This window comes from Typopeltis vanoorti, chromosome 24, assembly GCF_054136105.1.
Source record: "Typopeltis vanoorti isolate ZY-2024b chromosome 24, IOZ_Tvanoo_1.0, whole genome shotgun sequence".
In the NCBI taxonomy this organism is placed as follows: Eukaryota; Metazoa; Arthropoda; class Arachnida; order Uropygi; family Thelyphonidae; genus Typopeltis; species Typopeltis vanoorti.
The window spans coordinates 5543879-5566128 of NC_143572.1; the positions used below are offsets into that span (position 1 = coordinate 5543879).

The 22250-nt window shown below is 36.6% G+C and overlaps 1 protein-coding gene across 1 annotated transcript in view; it reads left to right on the plus strand.

The window, feature by feature from the left end:
• Nucleotides 1-22250, plus strand: part of Mhcl (Myosin heavy chain-like) — a 719798-nt gene that overhangs the window by 161246 nt on the left and 536302 nt on the right. Inside the window, exon 9 of the mRNA XM_090414205.1 lies at nucleotides 8601-8745. Coding sequence (XP_090270331.1) covers nucleotides 8601-8745 — 145 coding nt within the window. The remainder of the gene's footprint in view (nucleotides 1-8600; nucleotides 8746-22250) is intronic.

Below are 22250 nucleotides of genomic sequence, written 5' to 3' on the forward strand. Positions count from 1 at the left end.
CAGGGTGTAGCATAGAGGCAACCTGCCTCACGGCCCGGCTTAATAAAGGCGCTCAATCAGACCATGTTGCAGTTAGTAGTGCTTGTTATTTCATGTTAATTCCTTTTTTTTTCTGTTTAATTCCTGTTAATTTCTTGTTAATTCCTGTTAGCATAGAAAATGCAGAAAGAAGTTTTTCCAAGCTTAAACTGATTAAAAATTATTTTAGAACAGCAATGACTCAAGAAAGATTGGTCAGTCTAGCAACTATAGAGATAGAGGCAGACATAGCTTATAATTTAAATTTAGAAGAGATTATTATTATTATTTCGGGCAACTCCAAGGAGTCAACAGACTCATCGAGGGAGGCCCTAACATCATATCAAGAACAACTATTCGACATTCACACAGTATCTATCATACCTCGCCTTGAACTCATTCACAGTCATAGCACTCACAACAGACTCTGGCAGCTTATTCCACTATTTACCACTCTCCAAGTAAAAAACCTAGCTCTAACACCCTTGTTAACCACATTCTTGCCCAGCTTCCATGTATGGCCCCTAGTCCTCCCACCACCAGTCCTATTCTCAAAAATATCTTCTGGATTGATCTTATAGAAACCCTTCATTAATTTGAATGTCTCAATCATATCACCCCTTTTCTGCCTATCAACCAATTTTTGCAACCCACATATCTTCAATCTGTTCTCATAAAGTTCATTCCACAGACCTGCCATCATCTTGGTCACTCGTCTCTGGATCCTCTCCACCTCCTTCCCATCAAGAAGAAACCCTGGCGCCCATATCTGGGCAGAGTAGTCCAAATGGAGTCTTATCAGGGCTCGATATAGAGGAACAATAACTTGTTTGTCTCTGCTTGTTAAAGTATTTTTCAGTAACCAAGTGATTTGATGAGCTGATTTAGCCACTTTTGCAATGTGCCCCCAAAACTTCAATTCCCTGTCCACCAACACTCCCAAATCCCTGGCCTCATCAATCTCCTGGAGTACAGTTCCACCAATGTGATATATTGCTGCTAATCTTTTCACTCCAAAATGCATAACCTTACACTTTGCCACATTAAATTGACATCCATTTTCCCTAGCCCAATCCTCCAAACTATCCAAATCATCCTTTAAAATTTTGACATCCTGTGCACTCACAATTTGCTCTACCCAACTTTGCATCATCAGCAAACAAGTGAACATTTCCTCTCAGATCCTTATAAACAGTTTTATTGTGCGATATCCCTGCAGAGCAAACATTTAATTAATATTATTATGTAATTGTTTTGCATTAATTAAAACAAAATAGCAATTGGAATTTTTTTTTATAATTTTTGGCTTATAATCCATCAGGGGCGATATTTAAATATTTGCCTCAGGGTGCGATCTAATCTGACAATGGCCCTGGTCATAAATCACATAAAACAACCTTAAAAATTCAGACATCATGGTTAGTTTTGATGTCAGTTCTGTATTTATTAATGTACCACTAACAGACACTCTTGATTTAATAAAGTTCCCCCTCAGCAGATATCTTTGAATCACTGAAATATACTATGCATGCAGGTTACTTGGTAATGAAAAATCTACAACCAGATTAATGATACTGGATGCACCCCCCCCCCAGCTAATGTTTACATGGAACACTTTTAGTACTTACCACAGTTACTTGAAAGTTTTCAACTTGGTTATATTATAAATTAAAGATGTCAAGAAATTATATTCTTGGTAAGTTGCAAACTTTGTTTGCTTACACTTGGATGAAGGATGAAACCAAGAATATAATTTCTTGGCATCTTTAATTTATAATATAACCAAGTGGAAAAACCTTCTACATCTATCTCTAATCCAGAGTATTTTAATTTAATAATAAAGTGGAACATCTTTTGTCTGTATATGGAAATATGACTTCTGCATTACTTCAACCTTGGTATCACTTCTGGGTAGTGGCCTTTCCCATAATGCATGGCATTAAACATGTTTGTAAAGATATGTGCATTGCATTATGATATACTAAGGCAACTGATGTGAAGTCATTAGCCTCTATATATGTGTTGTCCTGTCATGAAGTTACTTCATGTGCAAACTTTGTTTGCTTGGATAAAGGATGAAAACAAGAATATAATTGTTTGCCATCTTTAATTTATAACTTGCTTTCTACATCTTTCTAAGTTAACTTACTTACCTTCTACGTCTTCGTAAGCTACAAAGCCAACATCCTCAAAATTCACTTCACATTAGAAAAACAATCAAATAACTGTTTGCCTTTTCTTGACATATTAATCACTTGTCACAGATGGTTGACTGCCTTTTTTTATTTATAGAATGCAAACACACACACAGGATATCTATATAAGCAATCACGTCATCCACCCCAACAGTATGGAATTATAAAAACACTTACACAGAGAGTTATTGCTATTTGATCTATGATACAACCCTTTCAACAGAACTCAACTATCTTTGCCACACTTTCTTGGCTGATGACTAGAGCTCCTAGGAAATAAAATGCTACATGCCTCTCCTACTTTCCCCCTACCCAAACACACAAAAAGAAAACACCACTATTCCTCATGACTTATTTTTTACAGTATTAACACCACACACTTTTTTTACAACGATGTTTTATTATCGCTTATATTTCGCTGATTTTCAACTCAGCATCATCAGAGCACAACACACTTGTACACACAACAGTGAGTGAGTGAAACAATATACTTGCAAAAGACAAAAGATCTAAAGTCCTATTTTTGGCGCCCTCTAATGGGAAAAAAAAAAAAAAACAGCTATGCAGGAGTTTTTCTTAGGATAACTATCTCCCAAATTTTTGGCTAATTAATGCAACCATATTTGTTAAGGTTGGGAGAATTCTTCAAAGCCATTGCTGACTCAAAAAATAACCTTTCAGATCTATAACGACTCATAAATTGCACATTCGTTTTCCTCCATCTAATCCTGTGTGAAGGAGTGTCCAAAGCATGGTCTGCCAGTCCTGACTTGCCATAGTAATAGTAGCGAATGTATCTTTCATGTTCTTCCAGGCCGATGTTCACTGATCTTTCTGTTTGCTCATAATAGGCCACGTCACAGTCACAAGGAACTTCTTACACTCCTGGGTGTGCTAAAGAGTGGTTTATCCTTAGGTGAGCGGATCAGAGTTGCCAGCTTGACATGAGGTTTGAAAGTGGTGCGAAGGCCATGTTTCAACAAAACTTTGGCTATCTTTTCCGATGTACTTCTGATATAGGGAATATAAATGGTCATTTTGTATTCTTGTGCATTAGGGGAGGGCAGAGTAATGGGCTTACGTGGTATTTTATCTATTTTGTAGGGATTGTAGCCATTGGCTAAGAACGTATGGTGCAGATATTGGAGTTCTGTGGTCAGAGCTGTATCGTTAGAACAAATGGCTCTGGCTCTGTGTGTAAGTGGTTTTAAAATGCCGTACTGTTGAACTGGATGATGATGTGAATGTTTGTGTAGATATCTTCCTGTGTGTGTAGGCTTTCTGTAAATAGAAAAAGATAGTGATCCATCTTAAAGGTGAGTGATTAATGTGTCAAGAAATGGTAAACAGTTATTTGATTCTTTTTCTACTGTGAAGTGGATTTTGGGGTGTTGGCTGTTTAGGTAGGAGACAAACGCATCCAAAGTGTCTTGTCCATGGGGCCAGATGGCAAACGCATCATCTGCATTGCGTAACCACACTTGTGGCTTGTATGTAGCTGTGGTAAGTACTTTGTTTTCAAAGTGTTCCATGTAAAAATTTGCTTGAACGATGCAGTGTAGGAAGCAGCAGCTGCAATGTGCCTACTTAAATTCTTGTGTTCTGGTGCTATCTAATAGTATGAAAGCAACTCTGACTAGTGCTACCTTTCAATGTGTGTGGCATGAACAATATTGTTGTAGGGCTAGATGGATTCCTGACTTAGATGTGATCAGCCACAATCCCACAAATGTGGATCTAAAAGCATTCAAACCATGCCCACTGGCATATGACCTAGGAACATTTAGCCATACTTATGCCACTAATGATTATTGATAGTTATAGCATCTAAACCTTTGCATGCTAGGCCGGATACTAGCCATGGATATTTCCAGTAGAACTACACCAGTTTCTGATAATTTGACCCATTATGTGAGTCTGAATCGCTTTCTCACCTAACCTACCTATAGCTTATTTACATACTAACTTAATCACCTTAGACTATCCTCATGCACGATAGTGAGGATCGTCTAACTACCTGACACAATCATCATCTCTGCAGTGCATATACTCTGTTATTTATCTTATACCTATCAGATATTCTTCTTAACTAGTCATAATAGCCACTGGTGTCATCCCTTCAAGTCTGTTAACTTAGTTTAACAAGCACATCATCATTTGAGAGTCGTTCAACAAGTTGCCTATGAATATTTGCATGGTGTTGGCAACCAGGCTCCATGTTTCTAGGATTCCTCATCTGGGATCTTCATTTGAACAGATGAAACATTTGAAAATTCTTCCTGGACAGGATTTGAATCTAGAACTAACCAGTCAAGAAGCCACAGACATTGTTATTCATCCATATATATGTTAGCCTATACATATGACCATAAGTTCTGCATCCTGTTTTGCAAATAAGGTAAAATATATAGTTTGTCATTCCTTTAACTTATGCTTAATGGCCTGTCATGACCAAATACCTATACAAATCTGATGAGTGCTACAAAAATTCTGTCTACATAATTTGCTTTGCATGTATTTTTGCATATACATTCTCATTATTCAAGCATCATCACACACTGGTCCGATGCAGTATTTCAAATTCTTTCTGGTAAATTTTAACAGTGAAACCATAGTATTAATGTCTGGGCCCCTTTGTAACCAGTAATTTCATTTTGTAATAGTAATGAAAAAACTGCATTTATGCAATGTACAAAATTTAATTTTTTGATCACACACACACACTGTATGTATGTACAGTCGAATCCAGTTCATTGGCCCTTTGGTTAATTGGGACAGCTGTTTATCTGAGATAAATCTCATCAGTGGTAGAATGCTTGCCTGCCACGCAGGTGGCCTGGGTTCGATTCCTGACAGATGCAACTTTCGTACTATTATTGCCAGCCAGGTTGGCCAAGTGGTTAGCATATCCATTCTTCAGCCAAAGGGCTGGGATTTGAATCCCACTGTGAACTGGATGTTTGTGATTGTTCATGAACAGTAGATGGTGTTGGTGTAGTTGCGGTTTGTTGTAGTTAGTGGATTGAGTGGTGGAGACAGAGAGTTGTAGAGTAGCTGCCCTCCCTCGATGAGTCTTTGGACTCCCTGGAGGTGTCATGTAATAATAATAATGAATCTTAAAGAACGAAACAAAATCGAAAAAATTACCAGAGTTTTCTTCTCTTATTTGGCACAACAAGCAGTTTATTTGGAGCAGGAGATGCAGTACTCAAAGTTATTCCTCTAAAGTAATTGGTTTAAGGTTATTGGTACAAGGAGTGCAAAGGTCATGCTGCACTAACCACAGCTTATAAATGACTCGTAAGTTTTTGTTCCTCCATATTTTAGACTACAAATGACTCATCACTCCTCTCATGGACTCATCTTACACAGCATATTACCTTCTAAGGTAGAACAGTTTCTAACTAGTGTCACTTGAGTGCATGGATGTCATCTTTTATGCTAAGTCGATGCCTAATTAGAAGTGTAAAGATTTTTCATTGCTTTTTTTTGGGGGGGGGGGGGGAGGATAATTTTGTTTTTAATTTCAATTTTATAAAATTTTGTATCCTTACAAAGATGCCATATAAAGATTTGTTCACTAGCTGAAAAAATTGCTTTACTAGACCAAATCAAAGACCATTCTCCCAATACCAGTCATTGTCTAGTAGAATTAATTACAAAAGTACTGAAATCTATGATTGCACATTTTATACAACAGCAAGATAAACTGTGAGAAGAATGGACATGCTATGGAAAAGAGGGAAACATCCCAAAAATGAACGCATGTAGATAAGGATCCTAATGCTGAAGGTGTCCTGAATCAGTGGTTCTCCATTATAACTACATGAGTGGTGTGCATCAGTGGTCCAATGTTAAAAAAAGAAGTCAGAGGAACTAGCTGAGAAACTGGGTTGTGATGATTTTTAAGCAACAGATGGTTATCTCAACAGAAATGTAGGCATGATATTAAATTCAAATTATATAAATTAAATGTTTAAATAACAAATATTTTCTAATGTCAACACATTAGAAAATATTTGTTATTTAAACATTTTTTGTTTTTTGTATTTTTTGTATTTTATTTTAATAGGATTACATTGAAGGACAACAGATCTGATAATGATGATGAGGAAAATTTAAATATATACATATTTTGCCATCATAATTAATTTGAATAAATGATTTGTTGCTCAGTGAAATGTTAGTTTGTCTTTTTATATTTTTCTAACTATTATCAAGAAACTTTGCCCTGATTGGGGCATCAACTTAATTGGATCAAAATGTTCTAGTCCTGATATGTCCCAGTTAATTTTAATTTACTGTATATCTAGTGCACAATGTTATCATTACCATCAATTCCTGATCTGTGTCCTCAAGGATTCTTTTGGATACTCTGATAATACTTTCATAAGTTTACATTACAAAGCTCCAGGATTGGATGAAATTATGGCAGAATGCCTAAAGGCTTTAAATGATAAGGCCATAAGATCACTGACTGACATATATAATAAAATATATGAAAGAAACTGGACACTTGCCAAAAGATTTTAAGCACTCGACATTCATAATGCTACCTAAAAAATCTAAGACAATGAAATGTGAAGAGTACAGAACAATGTCTGATCAGTCAGATAGCAAAAGTTATGCTATATATCATCCCAGGAAGTAATAAACATAAAATGAAATTGGAAATTAATGAGACACAATCTGGTTTTCAGGAAAATAAAGGTTTTAGAGAAGAACTCTTTAATGTTAGAACTATTATAGAAAGATTGGAGAAACAGAAAAAGTCTACTTACATATTATTGACTACACAAAGGCCTTTGACAATATAGAACAACTGATAGAATGCATCAAAAAATTAGGAGTAGATGGCAAAGATAAGAGATTACTAATAAATCTATATCAGGAGCAAACTGCCTCAAAAAAAATTGCAAGTGAAACCTCATAGAAATTCCCAGTAAAGAAGGATGTCAGACATGACTGTTCTTTCTCCTATATTGTTTAACCTCTATACTGAAAATATCTTTCATAGGAGGCAGAAATACAAACAACTTAAGATATACTGTCAATATGATACTGCTGGCACTGAAAACAAAAAAGATCTTCATAACCTACTAAGAAACTAAGTGAAAAATATGGACTTATTTCAAATTCAAAAAAAAAAAAAAAAAAAAACCAAACCATGTTGGTAACAAGAGAAAAAGGGAAAATACCCAATATAAATATTAAGATCTGAGGAAGTACTTTAGATCAAGTAGATAGTTATATATATTTGTGTCAACTAATTATAGAGAATGGAAAGTGTGATAAGAAAATATTAAGAAGGACAGAAATTGCTGGATCAACCCTCATTAGCATGAAAAACATTGACCTCAAGGGAAATTCACACAAAAACAAGAATTAGGCTGTCCAAATGCTACATATGGTCAACACTGCTATATGGAGCAGAAACCTAGACAATATCAAAATATTGTGAAAATAAACTAAAAGCTTATGAAATGTGGATCCTCAGAAGAATCCTTAGAGTCCCATGGACTGCCAAAAAAAACTAATTTAGAGTTATTAGAGATGATTGGGAGAAAGAACTCTTTTGAAAACCATTAAGAAAATGAAACTCACTTACCTTGGTTACATACTAATACATGAATCCCTAAAAAAAAAAACTTTTACATGAAATGATATAAGGAAAAAGAAGAAGAGGAAGACAAAGAACAAATTGGATGGCAAATATCAAGGACTGGGCCTTTTTGTCTTATGAAGAATGTAAGAGAGAAGCACAAAACTATACATGGTGGAAGCTCATGGTAGTCAACCTCCTGGAAGGAGATGACACCTGACAAGAAGTTTACATTACTACCTTACCTTCTTATCAACAGTTGTCATCCAAATGAATCTTATTTGCCAGGGCTCTTACATTTCAGTCTTCTAAGGTAATGCCAAAGGCATTGATCTACCTAGAATTTTGGTCTTCTAAATTATTTTTTTCTTGCCACCCTGCTCATCTTCAAGTATTTCAGCCATTTTGCTTTATAGATGTTTCAGACTGTTGGGACTGAATTATCTCAGAGTTCAAACATCACTGAGTAAAGTTATCAAATTAGATGATTATGGATACTCATAAAACAACAGCAAAAATCACTTAAGGTAAACATAATTCTTACTATGAAATGATTCATATCTCACTTCTTTAAAATTGGTATACAGAACACATTATTATAGCACAGGATAAAAAATAAAAATACAATATACAGATGAATTCTGAAAATTTAGGATCACTCTAGTAATTACTTTGAAAATCTGTTGGTGGATTATCAGAAATTCATGGAAATTTATTGGATTGGATAGGAATTTATTGCGTAAGTGACAGACAGTATTTTGAGATTTTTGTACTTTAAAATATAGGCCGAAGATCAGCAGAGGCTGAGTTTGTCATGGGCTTATGTTTGTGCATCAGTGCAGACTCTTGGTATTCATGATTGTGAAGCAAAAGCCATTTGGTGTGTTTTAGCAGCAATCTATCATCTGGGTATTGCAGGAGCTACTAAAGGTAATATTTTTACATTGTTAGGTACCTTAGTATTAAATATATTAGAATACTATGTTGAGCCAATGGTTTTATAAATAAAATAGTGATTTGATGCTTTTCAATAACACTTTTAAAAAAGTGGTTAAACAAAAAGTTAATGGTCATACTTTCTAGGAAATCTTGATGGTAACTGTTCCATAGGCAGAGAGAAAGAGAGATTGCAGGGATGAATAAAATAGTTGACTTTGTGTTTAGGCTGAGTATATTTCAATGATGATTTGAGGCTCTTCTCTGCATTCATTATCATACTTAGGCAACACACTCACTATCTTGCCTCTCTCAGTCCTCTTCCATACAGCCTCAAGCATGAACCTTAGATCTCTTACTAACTGGTTCACACTGCCTCTCAAGTTGCTCGTGCCCACAATCACAGTCATCTCATCTGTCCTTTCACCTTACTTAATTGTCCTAGTCACACTATTTACTGCTCCTCCAGGCAAACATTGGCATTTTATCTTGCATTCTGTCTTTCTATCTATCCTCTGGCATTGTATCCTATACACCACGGATTATCAAGTCTCCATATATCACACCTCTTTAATAAACAAATATAAGAATGAATGCTTAGAAAGAAAAAATAAAATAAAATAAAATTTATATGTAGGTTTCATTCAGAGAATCATTAAACAGTTGGTCACAAAGGCAGGTTTACAAAGGACTACTGAAAACCACATATTGTCACAGCAAACCAAGCTCAACAACTGTTCTAACAACACTGCTAGTATGAAATTCTTTTTTGTATCCAGTGAAGACAATGAACATGAAGAAAAGCTGCTTAAAGATTTGAAAAAGCTGAGAAAAATTAATAACACAAGAATAGATCACAGTTATGTCCCATCACTATCTACTTCTGTTTCAAAGAGCTTTGAACTTATTCCAATTTCAGCCAGTTGAGAATCAGAGGCCATTTCACCATGATAGAATAATTAGGTCTGTTGTGTTTATTACAGTAACTATTAAAACTTACAATAAGATCATATCTGCTGGAAAAATAAAGTGCATTTAGATGGTGAGTGCCAGTTTTTTTTAGCAATGAAATTATATTTTTTGCAACCCCTAGCAATATGTAATTACATTGCCTGCATACCTTAGTTAAATATATATATAATATGTGTGAGTGTTTTATTCTACTTTTACATTAATAATAATACAAAATAATACAAAAAAAAATGAGTTTGTCTGAAAATTCAAATAAGAATGCAAAAAATGCACACTTTGAACATTAAAATGGCATTAAAAATAAGAAATTGGACAGTCTGGATATAAGCTGTGATTAATTTTAAAACCCTTGGAACAAAAATTCTGTCAATATACCAAGCAAAAATGGCTACCATGATTCATAGTATGTCAGGAAAAATCTAAAAATATTTTCTTGATTTAGAATGATAGACCAAACAGCTCCCTTTCATCAAAATACAAAATTATGCAGCTTCAATTTCATTTTTTAATTTGATAATTTCACATTGAATGACCCCAGTTATAAACAAACTGAGAGATAAGTCTGTGGCTATTCTTAATCTTGAAGTAATATACTACATAATTACAACTCACTTGCAAATTATTTTGTTGATTTGGCAAACATAATGTTTTTTATAGCATATCCATTCTGCTCTGCTATAATGTCTAATTATAGCAAACTGTATGTAGTTAGTATCATATCTTAATTACTTTACACTGCGTTGGAATTTGTCATTTTCTCAGAAATTTACCAGAAATTCTCATTTATGATAATAGTAATATATATAAAAAAAAAAGAATGCACCACTTCAGTCACATCAAAAAGGAGCAGGAGCTGAAGAACATATAAGACATCCTATAAAAATGATGAAGAATGTTTGCTACTAATATCAATATACACAAGTTGTTGTGATAAGATCTACTTTGTGAAATAAATTAGCAGCGGAACTACAATTACAAAAATACCTATATCCTTCCATACATAAAGATTATAGACTGAATATGCAATTCTTAAAATGTATCTTCAATTCACTATATGTTATTAACTATTTGCAGGTTGGTCATCTAAGCTATTCCTCATCTGTTAAGAAATCAGGTAAATACAAGATTCATGGTGTGTGTGGCATTGATTATATTAGTCAGTTAGGCTGATCTGGAGAAATCAGCCAGCATGAATGTATCAGAGAAAGAAGGCGCACTTAAATCAGGATTGATCTTCCATACCACAAAATAAAAACACTGCTATTTCAAATGAGACAAAAATTCTCTAAATTCCTTATATCTGTCATCATCATCATCAAATTCCTGACATGTACCCTCAAGGGGTACAGGATATGATAGTACTACATGAAAAATTTACATCATTACTAACTTCCTATCTACAATTTTCGTTCAAATCAGTCTGTTACTTGTCAAGACTCCAACATTATCTGATCTTATATTTCTATCATCTAAGGCACTTTGTATTATATCAATCCACCTATATCTTGGTCTTCCTCTGGGTCGTTTTCCTGCCAACATGGCAGAGAACATTTGCTTTGCTAATCTTTCCTCACCCATTCTCTTTAAGCGACCATACCATCTGAGATTAGCTCTGCTAACGCATTCCTGGATGCTGATAATGTCTAGTTCTTTCCTAATATCCTTGTTTTTAATATGATATTGCCATTGATGCCATCTGTTCATGCCTCTAATCTTTCTCAGGACTTTCATATCTTGTGGTCTCTCATCTTTGGTCAAGTGTTTTACTTCTGACCCAGCTCTCAGATCCATAAGTTAAAACAGGTTTGAACACTGTCTTGTATACAGCTAATTTAGTGTTCCGACTAATTTCTCTCTTATTCTATATGAATTTATTCAATTGACTTCCTACCATACCAGCTTTGTTGATTCTGTTGTCTATTTCCATATTTAATTTACCATCTTCACTAAAAATCGTGCCTAAGTAGCTGAAATGTGTTATTTATTCCATAGGTTCCTCATTCACAACATAGTTGACATTTTCAAATGATTCCACCTATTTTCATTGTCTTTGTCTTTTTATTGCTGCCCTTCATACCTTATATCTGTTTATAATATAAGGTATAATATAAATTGCATTTGCATGCTGTTGATTGAAAATACACTCAGATTATTATGATTATTAATATCTGGTCTCAATGGAGTCAAGACTTATTGCAGGAGGCCTGTATTCTGTCATGCAAAAAACCTCATTGAACTGTGCCTTAAACCCATTCATAGTTTTTGCACTCACCACAATTTCAGACAATGCATTTTACTCACCAATCACTTTCCATGCAAAGAGCCTGCTTATCAGCCGGCCTGGTTGGCCAAGTGGTTAGCTTATCTGCTCTCCAGCCAGAAGGCTGTGGGTTCGAACCTCGCCTGCGCATGGATGTTTGTCTGTGAAAATACTAGTGGTGGTCAATGGTGTTAGTGTAGATGATGAAGGTAGTTGCAGTTGGTGGAGACAGAGAGCTGTGGACTCCCTGGAGATGTTATGTAATAATAATAATTATTATCACACCCTCCTTATACAGCTTCCAGGAATGTCCTCTAGTTATACCCTTGCATCCCTCTACTTGATGAAAAATTTCCTCCACCTTAATCTGATGATAACCTCTCACCATCTTATATGTGTCACATTCCCTCTTCTTACAATCACAAGGTTCTGTAAGTTGTATTCCCTCAGTCTCTCCTGCTGATTTGTTTTACAGAGCAGATCTTATTCCAACAATTTGTGTACTGATATTAGTTGCAACTATTCGTTATTACTTTTATATGGATGTCTTCTATGTTCTATGTAAATCTCTGGACCTTCTCCAATAGCTCTCTCACCCCCTGAAAAACCAAATTTATGCACAGTTGTCCATATGTAGCCTGATCAAAGCCTTATATAAGGGAACCATAACCTCTTTACTTCTGCATGTCATTGTTCTCCTCATTAATCTAACTGATAAGCTTAGGCGTTGCTGGTTATTCATGAGTTATTTTTTCACGGTATTAACAACACCACAAACACTTTTATTAACAAGGATGTTTTATTAACGCTAATATTTCGCTAATTTTCAAATCAGCATCATCAGAGCACAACACACATGTAAACGCGACAGTGAGTGAAACAATATAATTGCAGAAAGACAAAAGATCTAAAGTCCTATTTTTGGCGCCCTCTAACGGGAAAAAAAAAAAAAAAAAAAAAAAAAAAGCAGCAGCAGCAGTTATCCAGGAGTTTTTCTTAGGATAACTGTCTCCCAAATTTTTGGCAAATTAATGCAACCATATTTGTTAAGGTTGGGAGAATTCTTCAAAGCCATTGCTGACTCAAAAAATAGTCTTTCAGATCTATAACGACTTCTAAATAGCACATTCGTTTTTCTCCATCTAATCCTGTGTGAAGGAGTGTCCAAAGCGTGGTCTGCCAGTCCTGACTTGCCATAGTAATAGTAGCGAATGTATCTTTCATGTTCTTCCAGGCGGATGTTCACTGATCTTCCCTGTTTGCCCATAATAGGCTAAGTCCACAGTCACATGGAACTTCATACACTCCTGGGTGTGCTAAAGGGTGGAAGTTTATCCTTTGGTGAGCGGATCAGAGTTGCCAGCTTGACATGAGGCTTGAAGGTGGTGCGAAGGCCATGTTTCACCAATACTTTGGCTATCTTTTCCGATGTACCTCTGATATAGGGAATGGAAATGGTCATGTTGTATTCTTGTGTATTGGGGGGGGGGGGGGGGGAGGGGGGGGGCAAAGTAATGGGCCTATGTAGTATTTTTTCTATTTTGTAGGGATTGTAGCCGTTGGCTAAGAACGTATGGCGCAGGTACTGGAGTTCAGTGGTCAGAGCTGTATCGTTAGAACAAATGGCTCTGGCTCTGTGTGTCAGTGTTTTTAAAATGCCGTACTGTTGGACTGGATGATGATGTGATTGTTTATGTAGGTATCTTCCTGTGTGTGTAGGCTTCCTGTAAATAGAAAAAGATAGTGATCCATCTGAAAGGCGGGTGACTAATGTGTCAAGAAATGGTAAACAGTTATTTGATTCTTTTTCTACTGTGAAGTGAATTTTGGGGTGTTGGCTGTTTAGGTAGGTGACAAAAGCATCCAAAGTGTCTTGTCCATGGGGCCAGATGGCAAACACATCATCTACATAGCGCAACCACACTAGTGGCTTGTATGTAGCTGTGGTAAGTACTTTGTTTTCAAAGTGTTCCATGTAAAAATTTGCTAACGGGGGGGGAGAGGGGGGAACCCATAGCAGTACCATTAATCTGTTTGTAGAATTTCACAAAAAACACACAAAAAAATGCAAGATCTCATATGTGACAGTTCTACGTATCAAAGTATACATCGAGACCCTACAATGGCGCAAAAGAAAAAAGTCCGAAAATTACTAAAAAAAAAGTGACATCATGGCCCAAAGAAATCATCAGGAAAATAAAACCAATTCATGTTAAAACACCCCGCATTTATGGATTACCAAAAATCCACAAAACTAATGTTCCCCCTACGCCCCATAGTTGATAGCATAGATAGTCCCACATATAAACTGGCCCGGCATTTAGCTAAGTCGCTTGCCCCTCTTACTGGCAACTCCTCTACTTTTGTAAAAAAATTCTATCCATTTCAAAACACTGGTTAAAAATCTAATCCTAAAAAATTCAGACATAATGGTTAGTTTCGATGTCACCTCCCTATTTACCAATGTACCACTTATAGACACTCTTGAATTAATCAAGTCTAAATTTCCCCCAGATATTTTCGAATTATTTCAATTTACCATGAATGCAGGTTACTTTACATGGGGGGGGGGGGGAAATTCTACAAACAGATTAATGGTACTGCTATGGGTTCCCCCCTCTCCCCCCCGTTAGCAAATTTTTACATGGAACACTTTGAAAACAAAGTACTTACCACAGCTACATACAAGCCACTAGTGTGGTTGCGCTATGTAGATGATGTGTTTGCCATCTGGCCCCATGGACAAGACACTTTGAATGCTTTTGTCACCTACCTAAACAGCCAACACCCCAAAATCCACTTCACAGTAGAAAAAGAATCAAATAACTGTTTACCATTTCTTGACACATTAGTCACCCGCCTTTCAGATGGATCACTATCTTTTTCTATTTACAGGAAGCCTACACACACAGGAAGATACCTACATAAACATTCACATCATCATCCAGTTCAACAGTACGGCATTTTAAAAAACACTGACACACAGAGCCAGAGCCATTTGTTCTAACGATACAGCTCTGACCACTGAACTCCAGTACCTGCGCCATACGTTCTTAGCCAACGGCTACACAAAATAGAAAAAATACTACATAGGCCCATTACTTTGCCCCCCCCCCCCTAATACACAAGAATACAACATGACCATTTCCATTCCCTATATCAGAGGTACATCGGAAAAGATAGCCAAAGTATTGGTGAAACATGGCCTTCACCACCTTCAAGCCTCATGTCAAGCTGGCAACTCTGATCCGCTCACCAACGGATAAACTTCACCCTTTAGCACACCCAGTAGTGTATGAAGTTCCATGTGACTGTGACTTAGCCTATTATGGGCAAACAGGAAGATCAGTGAACATCCGCCTGGAAGAACATGAAAGATACATTCGCTACTATTACTATGGCAAGTCGGGACTGGCAGACCACGCTTTGGACACTCCTTCACACAGGATTAGATGGAGAAAAACGAATGTGCTATTTAGAAGTCGTTATAGATCTGAAAGACTATTTTTTGAGTCAGCAATGGCTTTGAAGAATTCTCCCAACCTTAACAAATATGGTTGCATTAATTTGCCAAAAATTTGGGAGACAGTTATCCTAAGAAAAACTCCTGGATAACTGCTGCTTTTTTTTTTTTTTTTTTTTTTTTTTTTTTTTCTTTCTCGTTAGAGGGCGCCAAAAATAGGACTTTAGATCTTTTGTCTTTCTGCAATTATATTGTTTCACTCACTGTCGCGTTTACATGTGTGTTGTGCTCTGATGATGCTGATTTGAAAATCAGCGAAATATTAGCGTTAATAAAACATCCTTGTTAATAAAAGTGTTTGTGGTGTTGTTAATACCGTGATAAAATAAGTCATGTTCTCCTCATTATTGCTATAATCCATTGGGATGCTCTTACAATTTTAGCAATGTGACCCCTAAACTTCAAATCTCTGTCCACCATCATACCCATATCTCTCATCTCCATCTCCTTCAGAATTTCTCCATTAATTGTATACTGTGCATCCCAACCTTGCCTACCAAATTTCAAGACCTAGCACTTTACAACATTAAACTGATAGCTTCACTCATTTGCCCACTCACATATGTACTTGGATCCTCCTGCAACATCACAGCATTTGCTCTACGTAGTTCTTAATAGTTCTTCCCAACTTTGCATCATTGGCAAACGGTTGCATATCTCTAGTTAAGCCAGTCTCAGTGTCATAACATAAAAGTTAAGCAGTAATTGTCCCCAAACAGATCCCTGTGTCACACTAGTGACCTTCCTATTTTGGGATACAATTCCTCCATACACAACCACCTGATACCCATCTGACAGCCAATCAGTTATTCAACTCACTAGTCTGTTATCTAGTCCAATCTGTTTCCTTTTTTATACTAGTTTGTCATGTGGCAGCCTATCAAACTCCTTTGAAAATTCCAAGTACACTATTATTCATGCATCTCCTTTATCAAGTGTGAATATGTTGCTTGTAATTTATAAGCAGATTGATGAAACATAACCTTCTCATAACAAATCCATGCTAACCATTATAAAGGTTCTTGTGTAGAGGCTTAAGTGCTGTGAGGACATTATCCATTAAAATCCATTAAACCTCCAACATAAAAAACATTATAAAGGTTGTTGAGGACTAAGATTCAGAAATGGATTATTAGCAATCCATTTCTGAATCTTAGTCCTTTCCAACAGCCTCAGATGCACAGATTGGCCTATAATTTGCAGCCTCGGTCTTATTCCCCCACTTTTTCCTTTGTGGAATGAAACAATTTTTCCCAACTTCCATTCCTTTGGGACTCACCCTGTTGCAAGACTTATGTTAAAAAGGTGTGCCTAAGGTTCCATTAATTCCATAGGGCATTTCTTCAAGACATGGTGATATACTCAAATCCTGTTGCCTTATTAACATCAAGTTTACTTAATTCCTCATATACCTCTACTCATTCACCATCAGTCCTTATCTACCACTGTCTACATTCCAGCTTATCTTGACGATGCCTTCACAAGGATGAAATACATTAATAAACTGATCATTGAATACTTCAAGCATATCTTCCACATTGGTTACCAGTCTGACACTGTCATCAGCCATTTCATTTTTTCCTAGCCATTTTTTCTTCTACTTGCCACATATTGAACTAACTCACTAGGATTTTTCTTAGTTTAATTGGCTACTTCTAATACTGCACTTTTTCTGTTTTTTACCAACCAAGTCACCTTTCTGGCCTGCTCTTTGTACTCTCTTCATGCAACCGATCATTACTGACATTTGTCTTGTGTTGCCTGTACAGTGCTACCACCTTTCATGCTTAATCTCTTCATTCATCCGTTTTACTCCTACTTTTTTTTTTACCTTTGGAATACACTCAGACATTGCTGCTGCTAAATAGCTCTTTATTTAGTGTCTGTCTCCTTACTTCTTAACTCATCAACTCATCTTTCCATGCTGTAGCTCCTAGTTGTCTCTTAAGCTTTCCATAAGCACCAGCCTTGTAAAGTTATTATTATTGTCTTTTCTTGAGCTTTTCACGAAACCATTAAGGTTCTTTAGCTGTGGACTTCACAACCATGATCATCTCAAGGATAAAGTGGTTGTCCCTATGCCTCCTGGTGTCCTATGTCTGTAGATGTGTGTTCATGGGGCTGGTTTGCCTGTTCTGGGGATGAAAAACTCCAGTCTCTGGGTAAAAAAAACTCTCTACCTCCATATGAGACTGGCTAACTCACCTTTAGTTGAAAGAGACTAGATTAAGATTCCTCACGTTGGATGGGAATCGAACCCAGGTCTTTCCGACCAAAGGGCTTCATCTATACTGACTGAGCTATGGAGGCTCTAGAGTTATTATTATGTGACACCTCCAAGGAGTCTAAAGACTGATCGAGGGAAGATGCCTACTCTACAACTCTGAGTCTTCACCAACTACAGCAAACTGCAACTACCATCATCATCTACTGCCCACCACCACTAGTATTTTCATAAAGAATCAAAAACATTCATGCCCAGGCAGGATTCAAACCCGCAGCCTTTTTGTCTGGAGAGTGGATATGCTAACCACTCAGCCAACCAGGCCAGCACATATATCCTATTGTACGTATATCCTGTCTTTATAGAAGTTCTCATATGATTGGCTGCAACCCAGGATCACATCAAAGTATTTAAAGTGGGATCATATAAAACTACAACTGGATTTATCAGAAATGTATACTTGACCTCAGATTTAACTGTGTGAGTGCAAGTTGTTGCTAGGAAGAGTTTTCATTCGTTACATTAATATGAAAATTTTGTCAAAAAAAAAAGTTTGTCCTTGATAACAAAACATTCCGGATTCATTACTTATTACTAATAAATAGAGCTGAGACTTAGATTAAACAATATGGTGAAAGGTCAAACTCGCCTGGTATACCATATAATCTCCTAGCTGTATTCACATTAATGTTCTGTAATATGCTATGCACCTCCAGTTCATTTTCCTCTGTTTCCATATAAGCCTTTGCCTCTTTTGTTATTATTCTACTATCTCTACCTGGATGATCTAGTCTTGCAAAGTGTTCACTTAGTAATTCTACTATTTGCCTGATTCAGCGTTCATTATAATCAATTCATCTCCCTATCATCAGCGTTCATTATAATCATTCCGGCATAAACATTCTTCCTTTTATAATAAATTTAGTGTAATCCTTTATCCAAGTCTAAGCAAACAAAGTTTGCGCCTGAAAATATCTTCAGGACTGAGGTAAGATGGTGCAACTCATAGCAAAGGTGGGCCAAGATCTCATCACTCCTTGTCTCAGTATCTCCCATAATGCAAAGCACATCTCCTTGCAGACATGTATACTGTGATGCAACCAGTCTGGGTAGTGGCCCAGACCGGTTTCGACCTTTATTGAGGTCTTGTCAGTGGGAGGCAGACCCAGGGTGGTGATACTAAAGGAAAAGCAATGGAGAGGTCATATCCACCTATACGAGTTGTCAACAGGTGTACCACCTTATTATTAAATTACTCTGGATTTAGAGAAAAATGTTGGAAGTTTATTTTGCACTTGGTTAGACTATAATAAACATAGTTTAATCCTTTATCCAAGTGTAAGCAAACAAAGTTTGTGCCTGAAAATATCTTCAGGACTGAGGTAAGATGGTACATCCCTTGGCAACTCGTAGCAAAAGTGGACCAAGCTCTCATCACTCCTTGTCGCAAACATTGTTTGCTTACACTTGGATAAAGGATTAAACTAAATTTATTATAGTCTAACCAAGTGCAAAATAAACTTCCAAAAGCTGTATAACTGAGAGGAGACCTCCACATAGCCTTTAAAGGAATGCGGAGAACCGACCAGGGCTTCTGACCTAATGTCCAATCCTCACCTTCTCGTGGTGCAACCTGTTGGGTATCTACTTGGATACTGAACGGACGAAGATGGGCTGGCAATTTGGGATTTAGCCGACCAAATTGTATTCTTATTGGTTAAACCAAAATATAGAATGATGGTACAACATGACAAAATTTCATGCCGGCTGGGGTGTCGCCCGGTTAAACAAGGCCCCCGTTGTTTTCGCCAGGGAACCAGGACGAACAGCGAAAAGTCAGCTACTGGAACAAATTTGAAAATAAACCCCAACTCAACATCACCAGAGTTAAAGATCGGTACTATCAATGTAAGAAGCCTGAATGGCAAAGAAATGGAGCTAGCTGAGGAATTAGATAAGTACCAGATCGACATAATAGGGGTGACTGAAACAAAAAAGACCAAAACTGGTGAGCTCTTTCTGAGCAATAAATACAAAATGTTATATTCAGGCAATGACAATCAAGGAAAAGAAGGAGTAGCCATAGTATTCAACACAAAATACGAGGCTAATCTTCTTGAATGGCAGGCAGTCTCAAGTAGAGTAATGTGGGCAAATATGAGAATGGGGAACTGGACAATGAGACTTATTTGTGCCTATGGTCCCACAGAAGGTTCTACTAAGGTAGAAGTGGAGGAATTTTTTGAGGCTTTAGAAAAAGCAACTGACACGATGAAAAATGAAAAGTTGGTCCTTCTTGGGGATCTAAATAGCAGAGTAGGAAATGATTGTCAGACATACAAAAATATTTTGGGAAAATTTGGAAAAAAGAGCAAAGCTAATAATAATGGCAAATATCTGTTGGATTTCTGCTCAGGACATGGACTGGTCATTACTAACACCATGTTCCAACATAAAAATGTGCACAAATTCACATGGAGAGAAGAGGCTAGGAATAAGAAAAGTCTCATTGACTATGTTATTGTTGATAGTGATGTTTTCTCCCTGGTGCAGGACACCAGAGTGTACAGAGGATTTGAAATTGGAAGTGATCACTATTTAGTCTTGAGCAGGATAAAATTGAATTTCATATTGAAAAGAATAACATGTAAGAAAGTTTTAAAGCGAATAAAAGTTGAGCAGCTCTCAGATGTGAACTGTAGACTAAAATACACAAAGATTATTGAAGAAAAAATGAAAGAGTTTGAGAACAGGAATCAAACCTTGGAGATTCAGTGGCAAACTCTGAAGAAAACATTGATTGATTCTGCCAGAGAGGCATGTGGTGAGGTTGTTTGTAAGGATAAAAAAATCGGAACTCCCTGGTGGACACAGGAAGTTAAAGAGGCAGTGAAGGAAAAGAAGAAAGCATATCAAAAGTTCCTGGCAAATAAGTCAGCTTTTGCTCTTAGAGAATATAGAGACAAATGCAAGAATGCTAAACACTGTGTAAAACTAGCTAAACAAAAGTCATGGGAGGACTTTGGCAAGAATATAGAAAATAAATATCAAGAAGGTGGCAAAATATTCTGGAGGTTGTTGAAGAAACTTAAGAATGGAGGAAAGAGTGCTGTAAAAGGAATTAGAGATGATAAAGGTGACATGAAAACGGGAGAAAAAGATATCATTGAAGTATGGAGTAATTACTTTGAAAAACTGCTAAATGAAACAAGCAGTGATGACAGCACAGTGGTAAAAAACACTGACCAGGCATGCAGTCAGGAATACATATCCATACTTGAAGTAGAAAAAGCCATCAAAGGCTTGAAATGTGGAAAGGCAGCAGGAGTAGATGATATTCAACCAGAAATGCTGAAGTATGGTGGTATAAGAGTATTACAGTGGCTGCACTGCATAGTTCAGAAAGCCTGGACAGAGGGACGAATTCCCGATGATTGGAGTAGAGCTCTCATAGTACCCATATAAAAAGGGAAATAAAACTGAATGTGAGAATTACAGAGGTATTTCTCTACTGAGTGTTCCTGGCAAGATCTATGCAAGTATACTTGAGAAACGGTTGAGAAGAATTGTGGAAGAAAAGCTTGGTGAAGAACAAGCTGGATTCAGGCCAAATAGAGGCTGTCAGGATCAGATCTTCACTTTACGACAAATAGTCGAGAAAGCATGGGAATATAACAAAGATCTGTATTTAAGTTTTGTCGATCTGGAAAAGGCATATGACAAGGTGCCAAGAGAGAAGCTATTCAATACGCTGCAGTTATATGGTGTGAATGGGGCATTATACCAAGCAATACTTAGTCTTTATTTGAGTTGTAAGTCAGCAATCAGAATTGAAGGAAGTACAGGAAGATGGTTTAATGTTAAATCTGGTGTGAGACAAGGATGTACATTATCCCCTCTGTTATTCATTATCTATATGGATCACATTATGAAGGAAAGTGGTATTAAACATGATATCAAAATTGGAGATGTTAATGTCAGCTCTTTGCTCTATGCAGATGATGTTATACTTCTAAATAAATCTGCTACAAGTCTGCAAGATTCTCTGACTAAATTGAATAGCTGTTGTAATAGATATGGTATGAAGGTCAGCAATAAAAAGACAAAGACAATGAAAATAGGCAGAATCAGTGAAAATGTCAACTGTGTTGTGAATGGAGAACCTGTGGAACAAGTAAAACATTTCAGCTACTTAGGCACGATTTTTACTGAAGATGGTAAATTCAATATAGAAATAGACAACAGAATCAGCAAAGCTGGTATGGTGGGAAGTCAATTGAATAAATTCATATGGAATAAGAGAGAAATTAGCTGGAACACTAAATTAGCTGTATACAAGACAGTGTTCAAACCAGTTTTAACTTATGGATCTGAGAGCTGGGTCAGAAGTAAAACACTTGACCAAAGACTAGAGACCACAGATATGAGAGTCCTGAGAAAGATTATAGGCGTGAACAGATGGCATCAATGGCAATATCATATTAAAAACGAGGATATTAGGAAAGAACTTGACATTGTCA